Source organism: Sinocyclocheilus anshuiensis, unplaced genomic scaffold, assembly GCF_001515605.1.
Source record: "Sinocyclocheilus anshuiensis isolate Anshui unplaced genomic scaffold, SAMN03320099.WGS_v1.1 scaffold273, whole genome shotgun sequence".
Lineage (NCBI taxonomy): Eukaryota > Metazoa > Chordata > Actinopteri > Cypriniformes > Cyprinidae > Sinocyclocheilus > Sinocyclocheilus anshuiensis.
Genome location: NW_015540857.1, coordinates 860,659 through 874,268, shown reverse-complemented (window position 1 = coordinate 874,268; position 13,610 = coordinate 860,659). Strand labels below are relative to the sequence as shown.

The 13,610-nt window shown below is 36.7% G+C and overlaps 1 protein-coding gene across 4 annotated transcripts; it reads right to left on the bottom strand.

The window, feature by feature from the left end:
* Positions 1-1,007: 1,007 nt before the first annotated feature.
* On the bottom strand, positions 1,008-12,147 carry LOC107687893 (NGFI-A-binding protein 1-like). 4 transcript variants are annotated; one of them, XM_016485371.1, is made up of 9 exons: positions 12,113-12,147; positions 11,507-11,728; positions 8,967-9,742; positions 8,615-8,748; positions 7,322-7,373; positions 5,070-5,189; positions 4,149-4,308; positions 3,907-4,050; positions 1,008-1,153 (listed from the first exon to the last, which is right to left on the bottom strand). In XM_016485371.1, exons 2-9 carry the CDS (start codon positions 11,607-11,609, stop codon positions 1,080-1,082), a joined length of 1,563 nt encoding a protein of 520 aa, XP_016340857.1. In that variant the 5' UTR covers positions 11,610-11,728; positions 12,113-12,147; the 3' UTR covers positions 1,008-1,079. The 4 variants fall into 4 exon arrangements, with proteins under 4 accessions (XP_016340857.1, XP_016340858.1, XP_016340859.1 ...); XM_016485372.1 differs by lacking the exon at positions 12,113-12,147 and adding an exon at positions 11,823-11,866; XM_016485373.1 differs by lacking the exon at positions 12,113-12,147 and having other exon boundaries at positions 5,133-5,189; positions 11,507-11,755.
* Between the last annotated feature and the right edge of the window lie 1,463 nt (positions 12,148-13,610).

Sequence of the window (13,610 nt, the reverse complement as noted above, 5' to 3'; positions counted from 1 at the left end):
TGTTTATTTTTGCAAAACGTCTGCATTTGACTTTGCTTCATTCTCAAAAGCACTGAAATATAGTTTCCTCCCATATAGTTTCCAAAAGTAGTGTGACTGTGAACGAGTGCAAAGTTTCTCAGGGAAACGCAAAAGTTTTGCGAGAGAACACAAAAGCAGTGAAATATAATTTTTCCTCTCATGTTGTGTTTTTTTCCATCTTCTTTAGACATTTCAGGCTTTAAATTTCCATATTTTTTAGAAAACTTGTCTAAAACTGACAATAACTAACAAAACACCCATGTAATGAAAAAAAAAGTTTGCAAACTTTTTCTGAAAAATCACAGAGAAAATTCATGAACAATGTTTTTCCAGTTTGGTTTTATTTGTAGAACGATTTTACAGAGACAAGATAAAGAGTGAAACACACAACAAATGTGCATAGGAAAGACCAGAACGACAGATTAGCACAGCTAACTTACAAAATGCCCACGTTTGATGAAAAAAAAGTGTGCGAAATTTTTTCAGAAAAATCACAGTCACAATGTAACAGTTAACATCTCACGACAGCGAGATACACAATATCGTACGCTGAGAATAAGGCTAGAGCTGGTAACAAATACACAATAAACTTTATTCCCTAGTACTAACATCTAAATTGACGCAATCGCAAAAACACGCAAAGCTAATTCTACATATTCAATATTCTTTTACGTTAAGTTCATCCTCAACGACAAACCGATACGAACAGATGAATGTCATCATTTAACCTTAACTAATCTAAGGACTACACAACCGTTTTCTACGAAACTCCAGTGTTTCTGTTGATTAACGAGTAGTTTAAATAAAAAATAGTTACGAATAAGACATGCAATCAAATAACCAAACAGATTATGTACAAAAAGATGCACAAATACAGTCTTAGACAGTTTCTCTGTGTACAACGACTACAAGACATTCGTGTTTTTTGTTCTAAAATTAGAAATAAAAATAATTCTTAAAAATTAAAAATCTACATTTACAGTTCTTAAGGCCACACAGTTTCATTACTAAATCCACTGAGCAAACAAAATGCAGGTTTCACTTTGAGGCTGAAGATGTTATCTGGAGTCCTCTGGTTCTGATTTGATGGTTTTCTTGTCCAGAAGCCCGGGCTCCTTCTGAGACCCATTTTCTGAAATGCAAATATAAAAGATTATAATTCCTTTAAATTTCTAACCAAGAACCAAGATTAAAGATACATGTTTGATCATGTCGAAACTCTTCAAATTTCCCTTCAAACTTCAGTTATTAAATATTTAGCACCCTCAGACCATCCAAGATGTAGATGAGTTTGTTTCTTCATCAGAACAGGTTTGGAGAAATCAAGCATTATCACTTGCTCATCAATGGATCCTCTGCAGTGAATGGGTGCCGTCAGAATGAGAGTCCAAACAGCTGATAAAAACATCACAATAATCCACAAGTAATCCACACCACTCCAGTCCATCAATTAACATCTTGTGAAGTGAAGAGCTGTGTTTGTAAGAAACAAATCCATCATTAAGGCGTTTTAACTTAAAACCGTCACTTTTGGCCAAAATACAACTCCATTATCCATAACAACACATTTTCCAGTGAAAAGGTCCATCCCCTGTTGTCCTCTCACATCAAAATCCACTGACATGTTTGTTTAGAACTATTTTTGACTGTTTTCCTTTGTAAACGATGCTTGATCTGTGCACATTTTTCACCTGATTCAGACAAAATTACGTTTTCACTGGACAAAAACAATATTATTGGATAGAGTACTCATATTTATAGCCGGTTTAAAGTTAAAAACGTCTTAATGATGGATTTGTTTCTTATAAACACTGACCTTTTCCCTTTTCCCTTCTCAAGACATTAATTAATGGACTGGAGCAGTGTGAATTATATGTGGATTATTGTGATGTTTTTCTGTTTGGACTCTCATTCTGACGGCACCCATTCACTTCAGAGGATCCATTTGTCAGCAAGTGATGTAATGCTAAATAATGCTCCAAATCTGTTCTGATGAAGAAACAAACGCATCTACATCTTGAATGGCCTGATTGTACAAGTAAATACCATTTCAGTCTTTCTACTTCAAAATGTCATGTTTATTTCAACATGTTGCTTTCCGTTTCTTTGTAATCATCTGTGATGTGTACTAGAAATTTTTGAATAAAAATAACTTCTACACCACTTTTTTTCACTCTTTCTGGTGCATTGTGTGGTTTTAAAAACAATTTAACAAGCATAAAAGTGCAAATGATGCAGGACCAAAAAAAAATCCAACATTTTCAACTGTCTCAATTCTCATAATAGTTTCAGTATGCTGGAATTTTCAACACATTTCAGCAATTTCCAGTAAATAAACACGTAGTGTAAGCACTTACGCCAAAATAAAGGATGGTACTTTTTAGTGTTTCAAATCTATGTCACCAAATTGACAGTTGAGGGTATTAAACGTATTTTTCAGATATTCAAATCAGTTCAAAAGACCAGTGTGATCAGTAAATGACACTGATTGACATCAGGCTCTGCCCACATTGGGGCGGAAGAAAAAACCCGAAACGTCAAAAAGACGAGTAAATCCTCACCCCCTTCCTCACCTACTCACAGTGCGCTAACGCAGCTTGCGCAGGCAGGTAGGAGTTTCAGAGAGAAAGTGCTACCTTCATCGAGGACATTTGCATGCAAGAGATTGCATATATTACAAAAAGTTCTCTGAAGCCTTGCTGATATGCGCGTTACGTTGACATATCAGGGTTTAATGGAGCGGTGTAGGTGTCAATGTGCCAGGATGATACTGAAGCTAATCCAGGCTACAACATGCATGCAAAAACAGGGTCCAACAAGAGCCATTTTAATCTGTACAGTGTTTCTTCACTGGCTCTTTAAAGATTAATGCTCTACCTAGACAGCAGTTCCAAAAGGTATGCGGCAACGTTACGCTGCCTTCAGAGATACCAAGTTTTGGCCAAATTTGAAGGCAGAACCACGTGTATTTTGTGGACAGTGTGGCAATCCCAGAATGCATTTCGACTAGAGTAAAACTGAACTAAAGTAGAATATGTGCTTTATCTTTATATATTTAGATGCCTTGTGATGTGGCGAAAGACATGAACACATAAATAATTGAATAATAAAAAATATTTATACAAGCATTGATAGTATGTAATATTGAGAGGAAAACGGTATCGAAATCTATTTATTAATGATTGTCAAAAGTGCAGTAAAAAAATCTAAATTTTTAAAAAATATTATTACAATTTAAAATAACAGTACAATACAGTTTATTATTTGAATATACTATAAAATGTTATTTATTCCTGTGATGCAAAGCTGAATTTTCAGCATCATTACTCCAGTCTTCATTGTCACATGATCCTTCGGAAATAATTCTAATATGCTGATTTAGTCTTTAAGAAACATTTCTTACAATTATCAGTGTTGAAAACAGTTCTGCTGCTAAATATTTTTTGTGGAAAAAATAATACATTTTTTAGGATTCTCTGATGAATAAAAAGTAAAAAAAAACAACAACATTTATTTGAAACAGACATCGTTGGTCACAATGTAAAAATCGTTACTGTCAATTTAATGCATCTTTGTAGATTAAAAGTACTAATTTCTTTCAAACTAGGTTTTGGAACAAAACTTTAAGTTCTTAATGTTATATTCACATTCTAGGTTCTTCAAAGAATGTTTTCTAAAGAACTAGAGAATTAAATATTCTTTGAGAACCTATGACATCAGGCAGAAGAACACTTTTTGAGAATGTTTGTTTTTTTCCAAAGTGTACACTTAAAGTTTATTATTTACATTTATTATGTGTTATTTTTCTTTTATAGCTTCACTCAAGAGTAATTGCCAACTCAAAAGTTGTGAAGAATCTGTCATGGTCTGGCTGTGAGTACTAACCTGTGGCCGCCACCATTCTCTCTTCGGACGTCTGTTGGTTATGATGTCGTTCCTCTGCGTTCTGTTTGTGATGTCGTTTGAGCTCATTGGCTAATTGCCTACCCAGCGGCACATCTGTCAGGCGCAAGTTTAGGGGTCTCTCGCCTGTATTTAAGAATAGAAAGTCAACTACTGATACGAACACGAAACAAATGCAAATGCAAAATAGCAGTGAGTAACAAAGAAGAAGAGGAGAAATGTACCAGAGAGAAGTGAGAGGCCGCTGTTGCAGTGTTGAGCAGTGGGAGCGAGGTATTTCAGTGCTGCAGTTGGAATCCGCCAGTCTAACGATTTTAGTCTCTCTTGGACGGCAGCGTCACGCAAGAGCTCCACCTGCTTGGCCAACAGAGAGTCCAGCTGTACCTGAATGTAAAAAATGTTCACAACAAGGTTTCAAAAAAAGCAAAGTTTTCAAAAGCAAACATTTTAAAACAACTGAGAAACAGATGTTCAAACAAGCATTTCAAACATTTATTCAAAAGAATGTTTTGAGCAAAGTTCAAATAACTTTGAAACTAACTTTCAAACAAAACTTAAAACATTCAACTGAACATTGTTTCCAAACATACTGTAGTTCAAGCAACTTTAAAACAAACATTTTAAACACTGTTTAAAAAATGAAATTCAAACACTTTTGAAATAAGCTTTCAAAGCTCCTTTTAAAAAAAGTTTGAAAACTTTGTTTTAACGTTGCAAAATTTGTATTTTTTCAAAATAATTTTGTTTAAATGTTGTTTCAAAGAACTTTGAAAGTTTATTTCAAGCTTGTTTGAACTTTGTTCTTATAAACAATGTTTGTTTCAACATTGCTTAGACTAATGAGATTTTTGTTTTAATGTTGTTTGAAAATGTTTGTTTGAAAGCTGTTTTCATCAGAATTTAAACCGATTTTCAAACAAGTTTGAAACTATCTTTCAAAACTTAAAATTCAAACAAACATTGTTTCCAAACAAGCAACGTTGAAGCAAACATTGTTTAAAAAACATTAAAATGAAGTTCAATCAAGTTTGAAATAATTCAAAGTCTTTTGAAGCAACATTCAAACAAAATTCTTCGGAAAAAAATTCCAACAATAAAACAATGTTCAACTATGCTTTATGATACATCAACTTAACGCAGACTACCTGTAGACTATGTCTGATTGTCTCCTCTCCTTTAGATTTGGCAATTGCGAGCTGTTCTCTCACCGTCTCTTGACGTGTATGAAGAACGTGAAGAGCCTCCTGTAAATCGTACACACCATCCTAAGAGAAGGTGAGAAAAAGTGAAAGAAATAGATGAGCTCATGCTAAACTTTCAATAAAATTAGCTGAGACAGAAGTGAGAGTGTTTTATATCGCCATGATGTCTTCATTTATTTGCATCTCTGGTGCAACCATGACATTTGCACAAATGGAGAAAGCTGTTAGCACAAACTGAGTCATCACATCTGAAGTCCACAGTGCATGAGGAGGTAAGTCATGCTGCTGGCAAGATGAACCATCCAAATAATCATATTTTACACTGTAGCATTCACCCCCCCAAAAAAACAAAAAAAAAAACAAAATAAAAATCCACTTATAATGTCACTCAAATGATGATCATTTCCCCCAACCCAGAAAAACACAATAACGCAAGCAAAGGGTGAATGCTTGGTAAATTGTTCCTTGCATAATGCAATAATGTATATACATTAGTTGTATTAATACATACAGCTCAAATATGATCTGAAATATAAGAGTTATAATAAAGCTAAAGAATATGTAGTATATTATTGTTACATTTAATTTTATTATTCAAATAATATTTATTTTTTTGAGTTTTGAATGCATAAAATCCTAAAGAACATTTTTTTTTGTGTAAACTGTTCTTAAAACAATTTTAAGACCACAAAGCTCATTGATCTCAAATATAAAAGATCCAGTAAAGCTAAATAAATAAAGTATTTTAGTTTCGAATTTAAATGTCATTTTAAACCAATACTTATACTATTTTTATTTGGATGCATAAAATCCTGAAGAACAATTTTTGTAATTGTTCATGAAACCATTTTAAACCATTTAAATCAATTTAAAACCATAAAACCCACTGATCCCAAATATAAGTACAGTTCAGTTTATATCTTTTTTGTTTTGTTTTCAGTTTACATCTTTTGTTCAGAAATATATATTTTTTCTGTTTAAATATAAATGTAATATTAAAACAATAATTACTTTATAGGTCATATATGCATAAAATTCAGAAGAATGATACATTTTTAAGTAAATTATTTATAAAATCATTTTTATAATTTATTTGTAAATAATTATTTTTACAGTTTTTCAATTTTTCAATTCAACTCTCAATTCAATTTCAAAATTCAAACAATTTTTAAACAATAAAACATTTTTAAACAATAAAAACCACTAAAGTCAAATATATAGTCATAGTGAAGCTAAGCTTAATTATAGTACTTTTTTTTTTTACATTTAAGTTTAGTATCAGAATAATTTTAGCTACTTTTTGAGTTCTTAAATGTACAGTATTATATGGTCCTTTTTACTTAATCATGGTAAAAACTTAAAAACACTTTTACATAAACATACTTTCTCTGCCATGGCAATGTTCTTGTTTGTTTCTAATCAGTATATTTGTTGTTATTCTAACAGATCAGCCGTTGTCACCTTTGAACAAATTTACACTTCGTGTCGCCCCTTGACAACCTCCGCATTTTCCTCTTAGGTCATCACATGTGTGTGTGTGTGTGTGTGCGCGTACTTGTGTGTCCATGTATGACGTTAGACTCAGGCAGAGACAGCCACAGCCATGCGTGGGTAATTCAGTAAGCACCCACAGGATGATGTCAATTATGTCTTTCAGTCCACTGTGTACTTCTCCGCCTGTGCGGATGAATGATTGCGCGTTTGTGTACTAAGCTTTTCTTTATCCAGAGAACCCCACAAAAACAACTTCCGTTAAAAACAAGCTTTTGAAAGCCAGCTAAAACTGATCACAGAGTTTTAATTTGACGTCTTGAGAGCTTTGTTTGCATCGGTTTTGTTGACTTAGAGGCCCCACGGAGCTACGAAAACAACGATATCATTTACTTTTAGATGTTCACCCAGAGGCGCAGACCGTTGCTCATGGGAAAAGCTGTGTGAACGCGACATTTCAGAGTGAATCATGACAGTAATTATTCTCCTGAGATTATTAACAGAGAGAGTGCACACACAAACACAGCGCTAATTCAGACACAATGGGAAGGCAATAAATATCAAGACAGGAATGCAAAACTAATAAAGAAGTCCCGAGAAACCACCTGGAGCTCGAAATGATTGCAAAGCTGAGGTGTCTCATGCAAATAAAGCAATTTGTCGCAGCGAGGTTTATGAATACGAACTGAATCTACAGAACTTACTTCAGATTTGATCCTCTTGGGAGATGGTTCATCTTCATCACCACAGTGGGACCTAAAATGAAGATGTATTTTGAGTTTTACACTCGTTTTGAAACACCATGAACAGTCATTGTGGTAAAACTTTTCAATTAAATAACAAAAACTAGTGAAAGTACTAAAAAGATGGCATTTACCGTACAAACAGATGCTCCTTATATGAATAAATAAAGAGCATGAAAAGTGGCAAAGCTCAAAATGAAAAAATCTAAATTTTTTGTAACATTTTCATAAATGTTTGTCTGGTAATGTGACGTTTGCAAATGCTAATGTACTCTATGAAGTTGATTTAAAAAAGTTCTTATGGGATGTTGAAAAAAAAAAATTTGATGAATCATCTTGTTCACAAGGTCAAAAGTCCAATAAAACACTCTTTAGAACAAGAACGTCCCTCACCCAATATAAAATACGGTATTATGGAGTATCTTGCTTTTGTTTAAATAGGGTATTTTAAATACCCTATTTAAACAAAAGCAAGATACATGAGCAATATCACTCTCGTACTCGAGCGATACCGGCTCTATTATCACTTGAGTACTAGCATATGGCTGTGATTAGGCCAGTGCGGCCTCGTGCCGGAGGCAATCACAGCCGCTGATATAGAGCCGGTATCGCTCGAGTACGAGAGTGATATTGCGTTTATACAACATTTCGATGGAACATGTGTGTAATTAAACAAGAAACAACGGAGTGCCTAATAAAACCCTCTTTTGTGCGGAATTACTTCCTTCCGCCACGGATTCAAAGCTCAAGTTGACAGTTAAACATACGTCACTTTTAGAATTCGTATCAAGGGCATGTGCTGCTTCAGTTAGGTTATTAGTGAGAAATAATGAGGTTATAAGAGAGAAACAATGCGGCAAGACGTGCATCCAAATGAGAGAGAGAGAGAGACAGAGAAGCTAGACATTTCTTCTTATATTAACTAACGTACCCTATGCATCCAAATGAGAGAGAGAGAGACCGCGAAGCTAGACGTTTCTTCTCATATTAACTAACGAAGTCTACGATTAGCTCAGTGAATAATAAAAAAAAAAAACATAGACCCGGCTAGAACAAGCGGAGTGATAAAAAATTGTGACAGGACGTTCCTGTAGCGATACCAGTACAATATCTCACGGTTCTCAACCAATCAGATTTGAGAACCAGAACGAACTGTTGTATAATCCATAATATGTCAACAGAGAAATGTGTTAATCAACTATTTCAACAATTGTTTTTCTTTAGAATCAAACGTTGAGAAGAATTGCATCTTACCTGCTGCTCATGCGGGTGTATTTGTAGGTAACTTCACGTGAAATCTGCCTGGCCAGTGAGAAAAGTTCATCTCTTCGGGTCAGCAGCGACAGATCTTTCATGCACAGCTGAGCGGATGCTTCGTTGACCGTTAGCTACACAATAAACAAAAGGACCACTTTTTACTAAAAATCTAAAAGAAACTTTTTCCACTATAAAGAACTTTTGTAGAATGGAAATATTCCATGGATGATAAAGGTTCTTCATGGAATCACAGAAACCAATAGAACCTTTCTTTTTAAGAATGTATAGAACAACAACTTCTGTCAATCTGCACAATCAACAATATCAATATCTTAGCATTCGAACCAACCTCGTGCATCGTAAGCTGCCGGCCGTCCCGCCTCTTGGAATCGAACCGTCCATAGATGGCGCTGTATTTCCGAATCTCCACCTCCTTCTGTGGATTGCCTTCGCTCATCTCGCAGATATGGCCAATCATCTTGCTGAGCTTCTTATTGGCGCGGATGTGTTCTTTGACTTCCGTGAGGTCGCTCTTGGACAATGTTTGGGCTAGTCGCTCTACGCACTCCATCACGCACTGGACAGCGGCAGAATCGAGAGCATCGAGAGTGTCGTGAGGTGAACACGGAGAACCAGCTCCAGATGGAGATAGGCTGTGCTCGCTCTCGCTTCCCCAGAAACGACTCTCGCTAGCCCCTTGCAGTGGGGAGCACCCTGGCGTCCCGTCCCTGCTGAGATCCAGTCTTCCAGGACTGGGGCTTGTGGGTAATAACGCTCTGGGAACAGCAAGCTGGTTCTGTTGCCCGCTGCTGTGGGAACTTTCGGGTAGCTTGTACACCGGTATACTGCAAACGGGAAGAGACGTCAACGGTTGGTTGAAGATGGAAGGGTTGGTGACCCAATCCCGTAGAGCCTTCTGGAGTCTTCGAACGTGAAGGGGTTTGGTCGCCATTCCGACAAGGGCCATGATCTCGAGGAACTCTTCCTCGCCGGCCTCACAGAGCTGCTGCACATCGTCGCCGCCCTGCTGGATGAAGGCTTCGTAGTAGCAGAGCAAGTTGGCCTTCTGCAGGATCCGGTACAGTTGCAGCTCGCCCAAGGAACGTGGCAGCAGCACTGACATGGCTACACATGCAAATGCGGAACAAAACAAAGCATTGTCATTTCAAGAAAACGTTTCAAGTCACCATGAAGCAATGCTCACCAATGTTATTTATTTCCCAGGACAGGTCTGTGAACTCACATTATGACTGTCACAGTCCCCAGCTGCAATGTACTTTTACTATACGCTCTTAAAAATCAAGGTTCCAAATAGGTGTTTTTGCAGCAATGTCACAGAAGAACCATTTTTGGTTCCGCAAAGAACCTTTCAGTGAACAGTTCTTAAAAGAACCATTTTATTTGTGTGTGAAGAACATTTTAATTCTCTAAAGAACCTTTCTCCACTATGAAGAACCTTCAGTGGAATGCTAAGGTTTCATGGATGTTTAATGTTCTTCATGGAACCACTGATGCCAATAAAGAATCTTTATTTTTAAGAGTGTGGAAGAAGCATTTTAGGTTCCACAAAGAACCTTTCAGTAAACAGTTCCTAAAAGAACCATTTTTTTCTTAGTGTAAAGGACATTTTAATAATCTGAAGAACCTTTTCCACTATAAAGAACATTTTGTGCAAAGGAAAGGTTCCATGCATGTTAAAGGTTCATCATCAAACCACCGATGCCAGTGAAGAACCTTTATTTTTAAGAGGTCATGCCATCGCTTCAAAAACCCCTTCCAGGAGCTTTATTTTTAAGAGTATGTGATGTTTAATTATTAAGCTACTCGTAATGGAAAAATGATCATCAAAACTTTTGGAGGGAACATATTATGGACTGCCCAAGAATACAGTGTACTCAACAACTCAATTAAAAAATGAACAAAGATAAAATTAGAAAAAAAAAAGATTGATATTTCTTAGTCAGGGTACAGCCATATTTCATTTTTGACAAGAATGAAAACAAGGCTGTGAGGGATAGAAGTACAGTGTTCAACAGACTGCGCTTTTGTTTAACAACATGACAATTGATTAGCTGATGAAACGTCTTTCCAAGAAAACTTTCAGTATACAAAAGCTCTTAAAAACATTTTGGAAGTTGTGAAAATTACATGATCTAGTACCGGCACACAGTTTTCAACCATGTAAAATTCAGTCAGCCCTGACTAAGCTCTATACATCATATCCAGTCGGACGGTCACATAAAGTTTAGTCACAAAAGTTGCAAACTTTCAATACATTTGAAGCTCAAACTGGATATGAGATTCCTGCATCCGCAACAAACTGGAACTCAGCATAGCCGCCGTCCTACTCTCAACTGGAAATGAATGACCAATCTATCTTCTGATGTTTGTAGCAAGCAGTGAAAAGATGTTTACATCTGCATTTTAATTGTTTTAACCTTGAAAACTTTTACACTTTCCTTTTATGTACTTATTTAGCAGGTGTTTTCATTCCAAGTGACTTAATTTAAAGTTATTACAGGTACTATCCATTTGGCATAACCGGGGTGAGTGCCTTGCTCAAGTGCACATAGGTAAAACGTTCAAACCCATTGACCAGATCTTTCACCATCACACCACATTTAAATGCAATTACGAATAGTTGCAAACACAGCTGTGCATTACACTATTCTCCACAAAAACATGAACAGGTTCCCCTGCAAACTCACCTGAGAAGATCTCAAAACTATTGCTTCACATGCACCTGAGAATCTTAATGCATGCAAATAACTCGGATATTGAGTCTATAATATACCCATCTAGCTCAAATCAGCATGCTTTGATTCTCTACCGCCCCCCATCTGAATGTTTATGTACGAAATGTTTATATTAGTCCTCGGGTTTACGTACCTCTCTTTCGCAGCTGGTGTGCGCGACTGCTCCCGGTGCTGGCCGTTGTCTCGAGGCAGCGCTCCGCCTCTCGCGAAGGAGAGAAAGTGTGTTGAAGGCTCATCGGTGCTGTCTCTCTCTTGCACTGTCTCTTTCGCTCTTGTGCGGGGATATTCCGATGTAAACTGCATTGCTGTCTCACTCCCACGCGCCGGCTTGACGCAAATCCTCGCGTGGGCGGTGCTACGCGCGTGGGACGGAATACCGAGAGAGAACGGTCATACACGGTAAAATACACATTCATGATGACATATTGAAGAATATTAATCGGTAATACCATGTTTTTTGTGTGTGACATGAACCCACACAGCCTTCAGTACAGCATATGCGTGTATTTTTGTGGTGGCCATGTTCGTACATGTAAATAAGGGAAACCCGGGAAAGTTGTCACATTTTACTACAGTAAATGTTTATTGTGGTAGGTTTGGTTTAGATATTAAATTTCAGTTTAAATACATGCTTCAAAATTTGTTAAAAATAAAACAGTAATTGGAGTTATGCGAAGAGGGGATGGTTTTCGGTGTTATAGTTCAGATGAAAAGGAAATTTTGCGAAGGAAATACACACCCTCAGGTCATCCAAGATGTAGATGAATTTGTTTCTTCATCGGAACAGGTTTGGAGAAATCAAGCATTATCACTTGCTCACCAACGGATGCTCTGCAGTGAATGGGTGCCGTCAGAATGAGAGTTCAAACAGCTGATAAAAACATCATAACAATAAATAGCCTAAGCCAGATGACTCCAGTCCATTGATTAACGTCCACTGAAGGGAAAAGTTGCACGTGTGTACGTAAGTAACAAATACACCATTATGGTGTTTTAACTTTAAAAGTCACTTCTAGCCAAAAGAGTCAATAATCCGTAAGGATGTTTCTCTGGTGAAATAGTCCATCCCTTGTCGTTTTCTCACATCAAAATATTTTTTTTAGAACTGTTTTGGACTGTTTTGACTTGTAAATGGTGCTTGATCTGGCCATATATTTATCTCCTGATTCAGATGAGACAACTTTTTCATTCTGACGGCACCCATTCACTGCAGAGGATCCATTGGTGAACAAGTGATAATGCTTGATTTCTCCAAACCTGTTCCGATGAAGAAACAAATTCATCTACATCTTGGAAGGCCTGAGGGTGAGTAAATTTTCATTTTTGGTTGAACTATTTCTTTTAATTTTAACATTTAAACACTTAAGCAGAAGCAACACAAAATACTTACATTTGAATTAGCGTATGTTAAAAATGCGTGTGACTTTTTCATTTCGGTTTTCGGAAATGCATGCTGTAATGTCTAAACATTGCAAGACCATTTGCAACTTACAATGCAGATTGCATTTAAGCATTGTATGACAGTTTTTATCCTCCCCAGATAGCAAGTAAACCCCGCAGGAAATGTACTCACGCTCTCTTGAGCGCAAAATCCCCCCGAAACCCACTTGAGTATACTGCTATACAAATGTACATTCAAAATAGTCAGAAAGTTTTTTCCTTCATGCATCTCAGTAAAATTACAGCTTTAAATAAACACCCAAACCAACACCACAGCAGATTCTCCTTTTAAATTAAATAATGCTTTGTTTTTCCTCCACACTAGCTTGAAAAATGCACAAGCTGCATATTAAAATGAAATGTAATCATGCATCTTAAAGGCTGGATCTTTAGATAGAGGGGCGCCTCAGCAACCTCCCATCTGCCTGAGCATCTTGAGCTATTTTGGGAAGGAGGCTGGGCACAGCGAACAGCCCCTGGGAGGAAGTGCGTGGTGGTTTGCTGTCAACCCCCACTTTCGTGTTGGTCTGTTCCTCAAAACAAAAGCTTTTCCAAGACATTTTCCATCTTATGTGACAAAAATGACAAGCGACAGCACCTTGCCAGCAATCATGGATCCTTTTACTGGGGTTTTGTACAGCGTATCTGCTCTCAGGGGATGTGATGATTTTCTGTGTTTTGCTATCACAGTGTCTCTCTTGCTCTTGTAAACAATGCATATTTGTATTTTCATTCATATAGATAACATTTGTGGAACATCTGTGGAATGTTTTGCTTGAAACATTATATATATATAT